This window comes from Dermacentor albipictus, chromosome 6, assembly GCF_038994185.2.
Source record: "Dermacentor albipictus isolate Rhodes 1998 colony chromosome 6, USDA_Dalb.pri_finalv2, whole genome shotgun sequence".
NCBI lineage: Eukaryota > Metazoa > Arthropoda > Arachnida > Ixodida > Ixodidae > Dermacentor > Dermacentor albipictus.
The window spans coordinates 17,263,223-17,280,000 of record NC_091826.1 but is presented as its reverse complement, the minus strand read 5'-3'; the positions used below and the strand labels follow the sequence as shown (position 1 = coordinate 17,280,000).

Here is a 16,778-nt window from a genome sequence, read left to right as displayed (position 1 = left end):
CGACGGCCCGATTGAGAAGCGATTGATTCCTGTCGGTGATCCTCAAAATGGGATACAAGCTCATGAGAGGCGGGTCGTCAAGGTCAAAGGATAGAAGAATAAAGTTGTCCTCTAAAGCGCGCGCTATAGATGGGACGGCATGCCCTCTGAAATAGTAAGCCCTGAACGCCAGACGTTGCAAGGTCCGGTTTCTACGTAACAGCTCTTGAAGCGCTTTGGCCACACGGTCTATGATGTAGGTCTGGCGAAATTTCGCCTCGCTGACGCTTTTGTTACGGGCCAGACCTCGTATGATGGCAGCAACGTAGCTGTAGGAGTGGTCCTCCAAATCCACGCTAAGCTTCTTCAAAGAACTAGTGCTCTCGAGAAAGGACACCACAGCGTCGCCGCAATCCTGAGAGACTGCTCGGGGACAGTTGATGACAAGTTCCGTGAGACGAACACCGCCCGCGCGCAATGCGTCGAACCAGTGAACGACACCGGACAACTTGGTATCCGCAGTCCAGCCAACGCAAAGTCGAGGAAAATGGTATTCCCTTTCTCGTAGCGACGCGGCCCAGTCTTCAAGACAAGGCACGTTCCACGTTACATCTAGGCGAGCACAGTGGTTAGCAGTAAGGGGCGAACTCGGCGTCCAAGTCTCCGGAATGTCAACAGCGCCCAGACGAACGCACTCGACTGTGGTGTTGAGCGAGAGCGATTCTACGAAGCTCGACAAGGAGTCACAACTCAGCGTGCAGTCAGAGATGTCCAGACGCTTTAAGGTTGAGTTTTGTTGCAAGGCCTTGGCTAGGCCGCCAGCACCGAGGTCAGTGATGCTGTTCTCGGACAAGCAGACTTCCCGAAGCGCATCGTTCTCCCTCAGAATATCCGCGATGATTAGCGCACAGCTACTGATCAAGTTAACACCCACGAGCTTCAGGCACTTAAGGCCACGGTTAACACGTAGCGCCTCGAAGCCTTCCCAAAGGATGTAGTTCGGTTCGTCGTACGAGTAGACAAGTGCCAGCTCCTCCAAGGTAGTGTTTCTTTCCAGTGATTGGAGCAGCGTTCCAACCGCGTCTCTTTCTAACCACTGTATGGAAAGCTTTCGGAGCGTTTTGTTATGCCTCAACGCATCCGACAAGATGACGGCACTCGATAATGCCAGTTTCAGGGTGCCCTCGATTTCGAGCACACTCAAGGAGGAAGAACACCTGACGGCGCCGAACAATCTCCTCTCAATTTTGCTCGGCGTGCCGTTCCTGATAACGAGACGGCGCAAGCTGCCGTTCCTAACCGCTTCAACGACACCTCCTTCCGACTCGATAGTCGGCATGAGCTCGTTAACTTCCAGGACATCGAGTCCCGGAGACAGCTTAGCCAGGGCGGACGACAGGATAGCCAAAGCGCGCGTTTCGCTCCAAACACCTCTCACGTCATGGGGGTGAACTCGGATCTGTTCAAGTCCCTTGTTCTGCCGCAGTGCTTTGCGAAGCAGCACAGGGAAGTAGCAGAACAAAACTGCTGTGTTACCCACATCGAGACGCGTGATGCATCGGTGCTCTTTCAGCAGCGAATACACTAGCGTGACACTTTCGAGGAGGGTGCTCTCGGGGTTCTGGTGATCTAAGTTGGCGTCTGGAACCGAGGTCAGAGCTAACTTGCCGGGAGCATGTTCGAAGACGTGCATCGCAGCGTCGCGCATTGCTTCGTTCAGTGTGGGCAGGTACCACGTGATCCAGCAGTGGCTGGCGTTGTCCGCAGTCTTGCTGCACGGCTTGTCGAGGTCTACGCCGCGGGCTTTAAACTTGAGCGAAATGCTCTTGACCCTGGCTGCGAGCCGTCCGAAATCCACGCAGGGGATTTCGCTTTGGATGCCGCCGAGATCGCTGGCCCGTGACGCCATTCCGCCGTTCAATTTCTGAAACGAGAGCGGCCACATACTTCATTAGGCCTAATCAAAGTAACAGTGCCGAAATAAGTTTATACATTCACAACAGTATAGCATGCATCAAAACCAAAATCTGGTCATTGATCCGTGCCCGTTGGCCGAGACCGCTAGTGTTCGACTATTACGAAATAAGTGATGGAGGGCGTCACAAATCGTACATGTGCTGCTCGAAAATGTAGAAGAAAACAAAATTTTTCTTACCAGTTTTTCCGTCGCATTCACTCGTAAAGTTTGGGTGCGAATCGTAACACAGCCTAGCTCTAATGGTCTGACTTGAGTTAATAACAAGAAATAAAGAGTCGCACTGTCACCCAGAAGCACAAGCATTCATTACAACAGCAACCTATTACACAGTAACAAGAATCAAGTTTCGTAGTTTTCTAGGTCGTACAACTTGCAGTAAACATTCGCTTACTAACGAAACAAGCGTGGTATCGTGTCACGCGCCCACAGGCAAACATGACGAGACCTCACTCGATGACCGCGACCACACACTGTCACAGTGATGGCATGATGAGGAGCGCAGGCAGTGGGGAGCTCTGGCTGCTTGTGCCAAAACGAACGTTTCTTGCTGCCACTCGCTTAACCATTTCAACTGTGCTGTGTCTCTAAAACTAAGATTAAGCGGCCCCCAACATCTGCCGCTACATCAAGAACGAAATGATAAAATCAGCCATGGCTTAGTCTAACCTCCCACTGAGGGAAAAGTATACACGCTGTTTTGTTGTTATTATTGAGATCAGTTGGTTTTGACTCTGCTACACTCGCGGACTCGCGAAGCGAAGGCTACGACACTGAAGTGCACTGGTGGATGCGCTGCCACAGGTATAACCGCGACATTGATTGTTTTCGAACGTCGAAAACTGAAAACTTCTTTATTTCGTTTTCTAAAGCAAGTATTTTAAACGATACTTAACGTTCACCAGTAAACCAGATATATTTATTTGTATTTTCTTAGCTTGACCTTCCAGGTTTTTGAAAATGCGAGACGATCCCACATTTTCTGCATTCCTCAAAGGCAAAATAGCGCCCCTGTCTTCACGATCTGATTATGAGGAACGCCGTAGTGGGGGACTCTCCGGATTAATTTTGACCACCTGTGGGCTCTTTAACCTTCCCCTAAATCTAAGTAGACGTCTTCTTTGCTTTTGTTTTTGTTTTGTGTTTTTTTGCATTTCGCCCCCCACCGAAGTGCGGCCGCCGTCGCCGGGATTCGAACGGGCGACCTCGTGCTTAGCTATCACGGCGTCTAAAGGGGCCTTTGTACCAGACACTACGACGAGAGCCCACGCTTCATTTGGCGCATGCTTTGAATTCGTCGCTTTAGAAGTTGCTATGATTCCCGATTTCTTACACGCTCGGGCAATTTGGGTCGAATGCCCCGATTACGAAGTAGGCAGCTGTCCAAACAAAATAAAAATAAAAAAGACCATTTTGACAGTACACGTACCTTAGGAATCAATGAAAGAGATAATTCCGGGGCGGTGTTAACTCATTGGACAACCGCACAAAGCGCCCCGAAGCCGACTGAATGTCCCCCCCATATTCCGATTGCTTAAATACAACAGTGGATGGTGCCTCATTTTTGCGATAATTTTTTTTTCCCCAAACAAATGCCCGCGCAAAAGGAAACTATCCACGCTAGTTCTATTAAAGGGACTGGCAACCGATATTTAAGGAGCTAGTTTTTATGGCGCAGCGCAGAGCTCGCCCTCGGCAGTGTTTACATCTGCCGCGGTTGCTTCCGAAAGCGCGTGGATAATTAATAACCCGAATTCTTCGATCTGAGCCGCCTCTGAAAAAGTAAGAGTCCCTCCTCCAGCAACGCTGAGAAGTGAGAGCGATGTCCATAGCCCGCCTCGCAAAGTGTGAAAGCCATCCATCGTTCCGTTTGCAGAGGAATGAGTAACTGCGGTTAACCACCTATACGTTTTCACCTGTTCAACCACTTTTGAAAACAAAAAGCTGGTTCAATAAGTTCGCGTTGTTGTGCTGACATTTCCTATACTTCTACCGCGTCCCTCCCCCCCAAAAAAGAAGTACATGTCTACGTCATTAATGGCTGGCCCCCGTCGTCCTCGTTCTGTCGACAGACGAGCCAAGCCAATTCATTGAAAACGAAAGCGAAGGCAGCGCCACTTTTCTGCTCGCTACAAACGAAGGCTTTTCTGCACATTGTAAGTTGGGGAATAATAATACGAAAGTATGCTGCATTTCAATACTAATAAAAACACCAGGAACCACGTACACTAGTAGAATGTCACGTGGTGGACATCTTATGCAGCTTTATGTTTCTCCCGCGTGGGCCGCCGAAGGGCATTTCTCACGACTTTTAGCGATTAATTACATGTATAAATATACGCTTAATGAGAAAAACATGGCTAGTTTTAGCCACTACCATAGGGAGTCATTACATCAGCGGGGTTATCTGGGTTCATGTTGTGAGCTGTCGTCTGACCCTTCAATACCCAAACGAACTTGGCCGCTTCTCAGGGCTGGGCAAAGATTCTTTGCAATTGTATGATGATACGATACAAGATGCTCGGGCAACAAGTACTTGAGATACAGATACAACAAACTACTGCAATTATTGTATCCGATAAGACACTTTGCATTTGTATCTCAAAATACCACGATACATTCGCAAATGTCTTATAGGTCCGTGTATAGCGAAGCAGCAAACGCGTATGCACAAAAATTTTTGCTTGGAAATTTCTTAACTCCGATCTAACTTGTTTCATTTGAATGAGATATCGTATCTCAAAGCTCTTCACTTTCTTACTCAAAGTATATTATTTTCATTCTGAAAAAAAAAATATTGTGGTTGCTTTAGTTGCTTAACATGAGAGCTCTTTATACGCTGCGCTGTCAGCGGTTTTTGCTTGTCACTTTTGTAATTGATGGGGGTCGCTGCTTTGTTTGCCGGCCAACTAGCCGATCGCCATCTAATTAAGAGAACGTCAGTAAGAAGCCTCTGCAGGAAAGCGCAAATACCGCTGTGGAGTTTTACCATGTGGAGTTTTCTACCTGCCCTTTCTGCGGGGATCTGACAGAAAGGTAAAAGAATGTCGCTGCCTTTAGTTTTATTAAGGTGGCTTAGTGTCAGCAGTGTCAGCTTGAGAAGCGTAGTTTAGCCAACTTTTATAATTTAGCATGCTGATGTTGCGATAGCAGTATCTCGTTAAGATACACGATACATTCTTTCATGTTTCCGAAATACAGATACACTGACACACGCCTTCCCAGACGTATGATACAGATACAAGATACCCAAAGTGTATCTAAAATGGTATCTGACATACATGCATCTTCTATACTGCCTAGCACTGACGTTTCTCCATATCTTCCGCGCGTTCTTCGGGAAACCATTGGCATGTGAACGTCGTTTTACAGGGAAGCTCCAGGCGGACACTCCAGGCGCAATGATGCCGTCATCGTCGCCATCGTCTTCATGTTCGGTATAAAGTCCAAGGGTATGCAGCATCTGCTGTGCATTTGCTGGTTGCATGCGGCTGATGCTGGAAACACGTCATAGACGTAGGTTCTTGGACATATACCGGTTTCGAATTGAACCCATATAACACTCCTCTACAGCGCCAGTTGGGGTGTCTAGGTTAAAGTCTAACCAATACAGTTGAACTTGAGCTATCTTGAAAAGGAACACTAGAGTACATTATACAGCACGACGTTCCGAACCTTTTTGGTCGAAGTACAGACGCAACCATTACCTTCGTCAGTTCACAAAGCACCGCCGCATAAACAAAACACCGCGAGCTTACTATGAATCTTGAGGATAGAGTTTTCAGTGTGTCCTATGAATGTGCATGCCGTGTGTCCACGTGACAATTCTCTATAGTGTGTCCACTATGATAATAGTTTCAGTGTATCCCACATGACTAATGAGGCTTCGGCTTCTTGCTGGCTGCGGCCAAATACGACCTCAAAGGAACGTCTAGCCCAAAACACTGGGCCGAGCAGCTGTGTCAACTTTGCTAAAGAAGCCTGTGATAACTGAAACAATATAAGCCTGTAAGTCAGTGAAATGCGTTGAAATGCGCAGAATTAAAATTTCAGTGTTGCTCAGTTGTCGTGCTGTATACTGCCGGTCGCTTTAGCCGACAAATGTGAAAATTGGATGTATTAGCATGCTAGTCCTCGGAAATCAAGGTGAATCGTGACAAAGCAAACTGACAACCATGCTAGTCCTGGCAAATCAAGGTGAATCGTGACAAAGCAAACTGACAAAGCAAAATCAAGTTAAATGCTGCTGGAGTTGCGTGTGGCAAGACTCACTGCATGCTTGTTGCACCCCAGGAAACATACCTATCGTCATTAAATCGGATGTTCTAACCTGCTTTTCACGTGAAACACTAGTAAGCTTGAAAAATATCGAAGCCTTAAGTTAATGAATCCATAGCTCTGCACCAATAACAGATGTTGCAGGTCTATCAACTGTATCCGTTAAAGCGTGCAAAGCGGACAAATCTGATATATCAATTTATACCTTAGGTGAGTTTGTTACACTATTTACAACGGTTTCGCAAGAGTTCTCACATAATAGTAGCTTAGTTCAGAGTCATATATAATACAAAATATTGTCCCGTTTAGATGTACTATTAGATGCAAATTACAGAACTGATGTTGCTTTGCATTGCCGAGTTACAGAGTTGTAAACTTTACAGTCTCGTTTTCTGAATATTTGCGATTCTTGTCGATATTTATTCAAGGATTGACGGCATAAATTGAAAATTCGCAACCAACAGTCACTAGACTGACTTGCGCTTTTAAATGGAACAAATCTTAGAAGTTCTGTTTCTGTCACACTTCTACATATTTTCTGTGGCATTCGGCACATTTTCGGTTGAAACCCAATTAAATGACATCCATTATTTTCTCGGCGTTGGGCGGGGGGAGAGGGGGGGGGGATGCCGGGCAGAGGAAGAGTAACTTCAAGGAATATTTCAAAGGAAATCATATGCGAACTATAAACAGGGTGTAGTGAATGTTTTCCCCAAAAAATCACGCTAGTCTGTTGGCACTTCCTATTCTGCCCAACTTCACCACAGCACTTCTGACGTCGCTAATTTCACAACGGGCTTTGTAGGAAGCGAACTGATTCCTGCACTAGGCTCCTACATTCCTCTCGTCCCTTGCCCGAAACGTCAGCAACAGCATCGAGCAGCGATTGGCTTTCGCAGAGAAGGCGCAAGGCCCGAATCGACTCCGCTGCCGGCGAGGAGTTCAACACGCACTCGACTGCACGATTAAGAAGCGACTGATTCCTGTCGAGGATGCTCAGGATCGGATGCATGGTGACGTAAGGCGAGTGCTCCAAGTCGAAAGCGAGAAGAACAAAGTTGTCCTCTAAAGCGCGCGCCAGAGAGCGGACGGCGTGCTCTTTCAGAAAGTGAGTCTTGAACGCCAGGCGATGCAAGGTACGGTTCGTGCGCATCAGTTCTTGCAACGCTTTGACGTCTTGGTCTATGTGGAGGGACTGGTGAAATATGGCCTCCCTGACGCTCTTGTTACGAGCAAGGCCCCGGATGATGGCGGTCACGTAGCTATAGGAGTGGTCGACGGTCTCCACGGTAAGCTTCTTCAAAGAACTGGTGTTCTCTAGAAATGCCACCGCAGCTTCGCCGCACTCCTGAGCTACTGTTCCGGGACAGTTGATGACGAGTTCTGTGAGCGAAATGCCGCTCGCGCGCGCTGCGTCGAACCACTGCACGACGCCAGACGACTTGGCATCCGCTGTCCAGCCGACGCAAAGTCGAGGAAAGTGGTGCTCCCCTCGTCGTATCGACAAGGCCCATTCTTCTAGAACGCGCGTATTCCACGTTACATCCAGGCGAGCGCATAGGCTCGCGGTGAGGGGCGAACTCGGCGTCCAAGTCTCAGGAACGTCGACGAAACCGAGTCGAACGTACTCGATCGCAGTGTTCTGCGAGAGCAATTTTACAAAGCTTGACAACCCTTGCCAGTTCAGCCTGCACTCAGAGATGTCCAGGCGCTTTAAGGTCGAGTTTTGCTGCAAGGCCTTGGCTAGAGCGCGAGCGCCGAGATCGGTGATGGGGTTCTCGGAGAGGCATATTTCTTGAAGGGAGTCGTTCTTCCGCAAGATATCCGCGATAATTAGCGCGCAACTGTTCCCCATGTTGAGATTGACAAGCTTCAGGCACTTGAGTCCACGGTTCACACGTAGTGCTTCGAACCCGTCCCACAGTATAGCCTCCGGTACGTTATACGAGTAGAGAAATACCAGCTCCTCTAAAGTTGTATTCTCCTTCAAGGATTTCAGTAGCGTTCCGACCGAGTCTATTCCCACCCTCTCTATGGAAAGCTTTCGAAGAATTTTATTGCTCTTCAATGCATCGGACAAGATAGCGGCGCTCGATAATGGCAATCTCTTGGTACCCCCGATTTCGAGCACGCTCAAAGAGGAAGAGTACCCGACTGCACGGAACAATCTCCTCGCGATCTTGCTCGACAAGCCGTTACGAATAACGAGACGGCGCAAGCTGCCTCTCCTAACAGCGTCGGCGATTCCTCCTACGGACTCGACAATTGGCATGAGCTCGTTGATGTCCAACTCATCCAGTTCCACAGATAGCTTTGCCAGGGCCGAAGACAGGATAGCCAAAGAGCGCGTTTCGCGCCAAATACCTCTGGCGTCATAAGGGCGGAGTCGGACTTGTTTAAGTCCTTTGTTCTGCCGCAGTGCTTTGCAAAGCAGCGCCGGGAAGTAGTAGAACAAAACTGCCGTGTCGCCCACGTCCAGGCGCGTGATGCATCGGTGCTCTTTCAGCAACAAATACACTAACGCGACACTTTCGAGGAGGCTGCTCTCAGGGTTTTCGTACTCCGAGTTGGCGTTCGGAACCGAGCTGAGCGCGAACTTGCCGGGAGCATGTTCGAAGACGTGCATCGAAGCGACGCGCATCGCTTTGTTCAGCGCGGGCAGGTACCACGTGATCCAGCAGCGGCTCGCGTCCTCCGCAGTCTTGCTGCACGGCTTGTCGAGGTCTGCGCCACAGGCCTTAAACTTCAGCGAAATGCTCTTGACCCTGGCTGCGAGCCGTCCTAAATCCACGCAGGGGATTTCACGTTGGATGCCACGGAGATGACTGGGCCTCGACGCCATGTCGCCGATCATTTTCTGAAATGAGAGCGCCCAAAGACCCTTTTAAGGAGTAATTCAAGTGTCAGTATCGAAAAAAGGTAATACCCTTCCCGGCACAGTTAATAGTTAAGCACGCATCAAAACTAAAATCTGGCCAATTGTTTGCATTCGTTCGCCAAGACCGCTAGTTCTTTACAATTACGAAATTAGTGTTGGAGGATCTCAGAGGTCGTGTAGCACATACACTGCTCGAAAAGGCAGAAGAAAGCGTGGAACTATTTTTTTATTAGATTTTTCCGTCGAATTTCCTCGCGAAGTTTAAGTGCGAAGCGCATCTGAACCTAGATCAATAGGTCTGAATCAAATGAATACATTATGCATTATTTCTTCATTTATCAAAAAAAAAGGTCAACAGCTCTTGTGCTGGCGCATCACGTAATTTGGCGTGCGTAGTTTCCTCGGATCCCATGTCTTGTTCGCACCGGCCAATGGTTCTCATTGTATGCAAGAACGTCTGATGTGTCATTTATGAATTACTTCCAATTGTCTTTTTTTACAGCGAAGCTGTTAAGCGCTACTTTCCCCACTGTCGCGTCCGCGTACAGAAAAAAATCTCGAACATAATGCAATGCCGTGCCTACCTGCGGCGGAGGTGACGCAGGCGTTAACTCCGGCGATATTTCGATGTCCACTGATCTTAATGAAATGTTGAATGTATGTCCTCTTTTGCACTCTGTCTGTGCCAAACTATATGGGTGTAAGTCAATTAGTTTTTCGGCAAATGGATGTTAAACATTGGTTGCATTCCCGACTCGTGACTTGTGACCAGGAAAGGAAAACAGAAGGGAAGCATGACGATGTGCTACTTGATCTTGCCAAAGCAAAAAAATTCTCGACACTAGCCTTGCGAGGAGGACAACGGCAATGTTGTCTTGATGATTGGTCATGCTTTATATGACCACATTTCAAACACCAAAAGCTCGTTACTGGTAGGCTCGCCTGTCGTTTGGACTTGCGGTAAGTAGTGATTTTCTTGAAAAGACTTCAAGTGGCACTTGAAGGACGTCGCAGACGCCATTCTTGTCTTTGGAGTGGGCGAAAATGAAAACGATGCTCTCGAAGACCACGACAAGAAATGCCGACAAATTGGAATCCGTCTCAACAAATAAAGCGCAGCTTCGAGCAAATAAAGTCAAGGCAATTGAAGAGATGCCAACGACAATTGATGACGAAGGAATACAACGCTTCTGCGGAATGATGAACTACCTCTCCGAATTCATGCCGAAAAGTTCGCGTGTCATCAGCACCAGAGTGATCCCTCAGGACCTAAATAAAGTTATTCATACCACACCACAGATCCACTGAGAAAACTCCCTGTCAAGGAGACACCACTGCAATGTGGAAAACGGCAAGAAGCATTTCAAAAGGCAAAAGACGCTGTCACAACAGTTCGAATTCTGGCCTACTTCGACTCACGAAAGCAGTGAGAAACTCAGTGTGATGCAAGCAATCTTGGACTCAGAGCAGCTCTCGATTAAGACGGACAGCCAGTATCGCTTGCCAGCACAGCACTTATACCGACAGAAATCCGCTATGCACCAATTGAAAAGGGAAATGTTGGCATTCGTCCTTGCATTAAGCAAATTCCAGCAGTACAGATTCGCAAGAGAAACAAGATCATCAACAATCACAAGCCACTTCAAGCGATCCTGAATAAACGATTGGATCAAGTCCGCAGATGACTACAAGGCACGATTCTTCAGGCGCAAAGATACAACATCAAGGTCGAGCCCAGACCAGGCAAATAATTATGTTTAGCCGATACGATGTCTCGTGCGTTCGTTTCCAACGAAAGCAATGAGCACGAACTTGAAAACATCAACGTCGTACAGTACCTCCCTGTGAGAGATGAAACCCTGCAGAAGACTCCGTCTGCGACTGAGAGTGATAAATCACTGCAAAGGCTGAGAGGAATCATGTCAGGTTGGCCGCCAGTGTCGGCTATCCCAAGACATGCGCGCGTACACTTTACATACAGAGATGAGCGTACAGTTGAAGACTACCTCATTTTCAATTGAACACGGCTAATCGTCCGAATGTCTCTGCGAGGTGAAATCAAAGCAACACTTCCCTCATCCATCTTGGAATTGAGAGCTGTCTCCGATGCGCTCGTGAATCTGTCTTTTGGTCAGGAATCAATGCAGAATTAAAAGACCTCATTGTGAAGTGCAAAGCATGTCAACAACACACACACACTCAGCAACGAGAAACCCTCTTCCCGCATCCAGAGCTAGGCTATCCGTGGAAGCGAGCTGGATGCAATAGTTTCGAATTACAAGGAAAGAACTTGATTACAGTGGATAATATGGCAACATTTAGGAACTGGACCAAAGGACCAAACTGGACTGGACCAAAGCGACAATGGACCACAATTCACCTGCGACGAATTCAGCTTTTCAAAAAGCTGTGACTCCGAACATGATGCGCCAAGCCCAGCATACCTGCGTTCCAATGAAAGTGCTGAATCAGACGTAAAAACGGCAAAGATAATGGTCCAGAAAGCAGAAGACAGCCACTCAGACCCACAAATGGCGTTTCTTGATTACAGAAACACTTCGATGCGAGAATTGAACGGTAGTCCAGCGCAATGGCTCATGAGTCGCCGCACTAGAACTACTTTTCCATCTGCATCAGAGCTACTGCAGCCTAATACAGTCGACGTGACCGGAAAAAAAAAAGGCGAAAAGGCAGAAAAGAACGTTTTACTACAACGGACAAGCCAAAGATTTGCCAAGCCTGTGCGAAGGTCAAAGCGTCATAGATCCACCATTCAAAGGCAGGACATGGGTCAAATGGTCAATAACCAAGGGAATCAACAAAATATGATATCAAATTCACATTAGTGACAGCGTCCTGTGAAAGAACCGAGTATTTATCAGACCTATGCAACATCCGATAACAGTTAACACGAAGAGCCCGACAAAGCATTGCAACTATATGAGGCAACCAGCGTGACAAATCAGAGAAACTGCACTCTAGTCAGATACCGAAGAACCACAAAGCCCCACAAACTTCCCAGGAGGCACAAGGAACTTGTCGTCGGTTCAAGGGTTAGCTCCAAATAAGGAAGGATGTTAGAAGAATCAAGAGATGGCGCCACCATCCCGTAAGGTGTTACACGATGGCCGAGAGGCTCTTCTGAATCTTCCGTTCTTTGTGTGGCGGTATTCTAGCTACCCTCTCCCTCTATGAACTTGCAGCAGACGAAGTATCAAGTTGCGTCTGGCCCTCCTGATCAAGGATCTTGGTTAGAAGGTACGCAGCCATTCTTCGAGAACGACCCCTGAGCTTCATTCCCACCACCTCCATTCACGATGGCTTGGCGACTGAGGTCGCCCAGAGAGCATGGTTGATTGCTTGTGTCCATAGTGTAGCTGTCCCTACAGTTGTACAAATGTAAAGAAATGAGCGGTCGAGGAAGAGCTGCTGAGTTTCAAGTAGCCGAAGCGCGCAGCTCCATTTTATTTTTCGCAGGTATGTATATGCAGTGCCGTCTTGTAATATATCGATAGCTTTGTAAGCTCCTTGCAGGAAAAAAAAGTAAGCGCTTACATTCACGGTCAGCGCTGGTCCACAACACCGTTACCACAAACCAGAACAGCTGTCACGAGGCAGAGGAGGAAGAGAAGGGGGTGTAGTGCTTGGTGCAGGGTGACCTGGCGTTGCAAAACTTTCCGGCAGGTGCTCCGCCTCAACGCCACCTATGAACCGCGATATAATATGAAACACTTCGCCCCGCGTGAATTAATCCACTCCCATGCCGTTAGTTCCCCTTCAAGGATTTCGCCATGAAATCTACGACGCACTAACGGTGTAATGGCAAAAATACCTCATCGTATGCATAATGGGCAAAATGCGTCAAAATTTTCTAACACATTAGACAAAATACAAACGCGAAATCAGTTTAATCTGACAAAGTATCCTTTCAACACTCTTATTGTCAGTCATTCCGCGGTGGTACTTTGTTTTGAGAAGAGAATACGTAGTTTCAAGTTCAGACGTTTTCAATATCGCACTGAAACCTGACCGCCAGTGCATTATTGTGACGTCAGAGTTTTCGAAGTATTTTTTTCGCATTTAGGCCTTTACATCTCAGTAGAACGTTGTCTAACAACTTGTTCACTCTTCTGCTGTGTTAGAATACAGTGTAGTCCATCTTTGCCACTAAATGACTAACTAGGTCAAGAAAGAGCGAAAGAAAATTCAGTGTCATTCCACTGTGAAGCTGGATGACCAGCGAAGCTGTGTTTAGTGATGACTATATTGATGTAACGTATGGTGATTACTATATTGATTGAATAAAGATACATACACGCGCCTTCTTGATTCTACCATCTTATTTTGTTGCCATACTGATCGGTTTATGGTCACTATGGTAGACGACCATGGGCTGAACGACGATGCCGGAAAGCTTTTTAGCAAGCGCCAAGTTTGTACATGACCGATGACGTGTAAATGGTACATTGACATAGTGTATAGCATTGAATTCCGAGCCTATCCAGCCACTTTCCGTCCGATCTGGTCAGATCGATGTTGAAATCGCCTACAATGACGATGGACAAAGAGTCGACAGGAGCGATCCAACCGAACACGTTAGTCAGAAGCGCTCAATGTCCTTCTTGGACGTAGCTAGTGGGATGTATACACCATTGCAATGACGGTGCCATCCTCCGTCTGGACGCCGATCTTCACGGGCACGCTGCTGTTCTGCGTCGGACGGAAGGCGGCTACGAGACGGTCCAGGCCCGTCGACCGATGCACGCTCGGCGTTAGCGGCTTCCCGCCGCCTTCGCGGCCATTCTCACTTCTGCTCACGCCGTCGCTCTTGGAGGGCACGCTGCTCTTCCTCGGTGTGCACAATACGCGTCCTACGCATAGCACGACCAGAAACGCAACTGCTGATAACGTCGCTAGGCGACGTTGACGTCACAATAAAGAGGCGCACACATACTTTTACAGGATAACCCCCCCCCCCCCGGATTAGTGTCCTGGCTAGGCCACGGAGCGCAATGAGAAGAGCTATGTCAATTTCTTGGTCCACGCAAACTTCGACGTATGCAGCAAAAAACAAACCTAGCGACATACAGCTTCGCTGTAAAAACTTTCATTATATAGGCGTTGGGTGGTAGTGCTCGCTAGAAGCAGTCCCTAGCCCAGGACCCCTGCTAACTGCGCGACGTCTTCAGCCCGCTCGATGACCCGGCGCTGGGCTTCGAGGCCAGATTTGGACAGCTCAGCTTCCCGGGGGCAATATGTAGATGAAGTGATAGGAGAATGCGTGGAAGGGGTTATTGTCAGGTGTGGTACAGGGTGGCGAAGTCGCTGCAGAAGGGGCAGGCGGACGTGTACTGTTCGGGATAGAAATGTTTGAAGGTGGCAACATACAGAGGCCAGAGAAGATACCGCCATATTGTGTGACGTCTTCGCATGATGGTAAAGGAAGGAAAGACCACCTGTCAATTTTAGCCTTTTTTTTTTTACGATAAAGGCCTTTTTTTTCTTGATCATTGTAACAGGGTCGTTTACTAACAGACCTCAAATTATATTTTCCTTTGGTGTCCCTTTATTAAGGTCACATTACGTAGGCTAACAATCAATAGTGTTTACGTCCACAGCGTTATCATAAGTTGTGCAAATGAGAAAACATGAAACACGCTGTTTTGCCACTGGCGACATTTGAAACACGCGCCGCGGCTGCTTCGTGGCGCCCCCCCCCCCCCCCCCCGGAGATAGGCGTGGTTACCGTGGTTCGTTATTTCGAGACGAAACGCGAGGCAAACGACACAGTAGATCTGGGGTAAGGCTTCAGGCCACAAAGCACATATAAAAAGCTCCTAGTACTAAACAGACGCGATAATAACGAGCCGCGGAATTGTCGCACCAGCGTTAACGTTTGCGGAGAACGGCGACACTACGACAAAAACACGAACGACAGCCACCCTCCTCTCGACCACTGGCAGTGTTAACTGTAACTGTCACGCTGGGAACTAGAAACAGCGAGTTTTAAACACCATCATTGTCGAAAGAGTCAGTAAGGCTAAGCGCACCGATATTGTACGACAAAGCAGGCGATGACGATTTAAGACAACACTTACCGGAACCTGCGAAAACAGCCGCTACCACGCACTACAAATGGGGTTCACTTGCTCGCCACTGTTGTCTTCACGCGGAGCACTCAGTTAAACACGGAGAGCCCATGTCAAGCTACATGACATCATTCGTGCCTACATCGTGTGTGCAGAGGTGCGGCGAGAGGTTGGCAACGCTACCTAACATGACGGCCTCGTGCAGAGCGACTTGGAAAAGCTGATGAATGACGAGTGAAGCAAACACTCCCAACACGCAACACAGAAATGAGAGGCGTGACATCACCATTCGCAGCAGCAGCGGACGCCGTGTCGCCATCGTGCGTACGCGACCATAAACAGCTGCCGCACTGTTTTGCCTCCGAGACTTGTGCAGAATCAACATTTCCAGCGCGCTTTCTTCTTTTCTGTTCAGCGTTTCTCTCTTGTCGTTTTATAACAGTAGTATAGAAAACTTGAAAAGTAAGTGTGGGTTAAAATTTCAAATTTAAATTCTGAGTAGAATAGTGTACGCTAAATATTTGTACAAGACGCTTTGCAGCAGCCGGTTTGTGCAACTGAAGTTGGATGGCGCCACCAGCGCACCAATGCGAAAACGAAAGTAACATTGCTCCGTCTCGAAAGCGAAGTGGCGTAGCGAGCGACGTCCAACAAGCGCGTTTGCTGAACGCTGTATGCCGTCGGGTGACGTGGAACATTATTCTACACAACGGAGAGATTAAGAAGGAAACCTTCGGCTTTTGTCGGATGCAAGAACTGTGACACAGAGATAATGAGCAGTGGAACACGTCGGTGTGTGAAACACGCGCGCCGCTGCTGCATCAGGACAATTCACGTCTGATGCTGTTTCTGTGCGGGCTTAATTCCCACCTCAGTCGATTGTCTTGAACATCTATCTGTAGACAACTGAAACAGGGGAGAAAAATTTATATGTACTGCAGTAATAAAAAAGAACAGTAGGGAAAGTTGACTTTATTTACTGGAGAGATCTGCGGATGTTTGAAAGAACAAATATAACATATAGGTGCAGACTGATATTACACTGATCATTTCATTTTCTAAATTATAGTTTTTAGAGTGCCAATAATGTATAAATACTCATTGGATTACTAAGCTGGCGTTGCTCTCCTATGAAGAGTTTGAAAGGTTCAAATGAGAGCTTGAGATAAAAAAACGCTTGAGATAAAGCCAGTTATGGCCTGTGGAGTCAGGTGGGCCCTTTCAAACGCGATCGAACCTCGATCCGGCTTGGACTTTCGATCGCAATCGAAAATGATCGCTACTGCACAGTGCAAGGATTGGGATCGTGTTGGTTGAGTTCGAAGCAAATAATTAAACGTGCGCGGTAAATGTACACTCTTAAACAAATGTACACCCTTTGGGTCGTATCTTGCCCCACAACGATAATCGTCACCTGCCTTGCTTGCGTTTCCTTCCTTGCAAACGCTGCGCTGGCTACTTTCCTGTCGAGAATGCTCTGCCATGTTCATAACGCTCAGGCCGTTCGCTATTTGGAAGTATCGGGCACGCAGCGTTAAAGAAAGGATATGCGGACAAGACAGATGACGATTATCGTTAT

At 47.8% G+C, this 16,778-nt stretch overlaps 3 protein-coding genes across 9 annotated transcripts in view; all 3 read right to left on the bottom strand.

The window, feature by feature from the left end:
• Window positions 1-16,778, bottom strand: part of LOC135914426 (ATP-binding cassette sub-family C member 3-like) — a 211,213-nt gene that overhangs the window by 95,326 nt on the left and 99,109 nt on the right. The window lies entirely within an intron of this gene.
• The window catches only part of LOC135914460 (protein NLRC3-like), a 43,418-nt gene that overhangs the window by 2,723 nt on the left and 23,917 nt on the right, over window positions 1-16,778 (bottom strand). Inside the window, exon 4 of the mRNA XM_065447324.2 lies at window positions 1-1,903. This exon is cut by the window's left edge and continues 2,723 nt beyond it. Coding sequence (XP_065303396.2) covers window positions 1-1,903 — 1,903 coding nt within the window. The remainder of the gene's footprint in view (window positions 1,904-16,778) is intronic.
• Window positions 4,781-15,470, bottom strand: LOC135914431 (protein NLRC3-like). Of its 2 annotated transcripts, XM_070540030.1 has the most exons (3): window positions 15,209-15,470; window positions 12,666-12,814; window positions 4,781-9,089 (listed from the first exon to the last, which is right to left on the bottom strand). In XM_070540030.1, exon 3 carries the CDS (start codon window positions 9,084-9,086, stop codon window positions 7,020-7,022), a length of 2,067 nt encoding a protein of 688 aa, XP_070396131.1. In that variant the 5' UTR covers window positions 9,087-9,089; window positions 12,666-12,814; window positions 15,209-15,470; the 3' UTR covers window positions 4,781-7,019. The 2 variants fall into 2 exon arrangements, with proteins under 2 accessions (XP_070396131.1, XP_070396130.1); XM_070540029.1 differs by lacking the exon at window positions 12,666-12,814 and having other exon boundaries at window positions 4,782-9,089.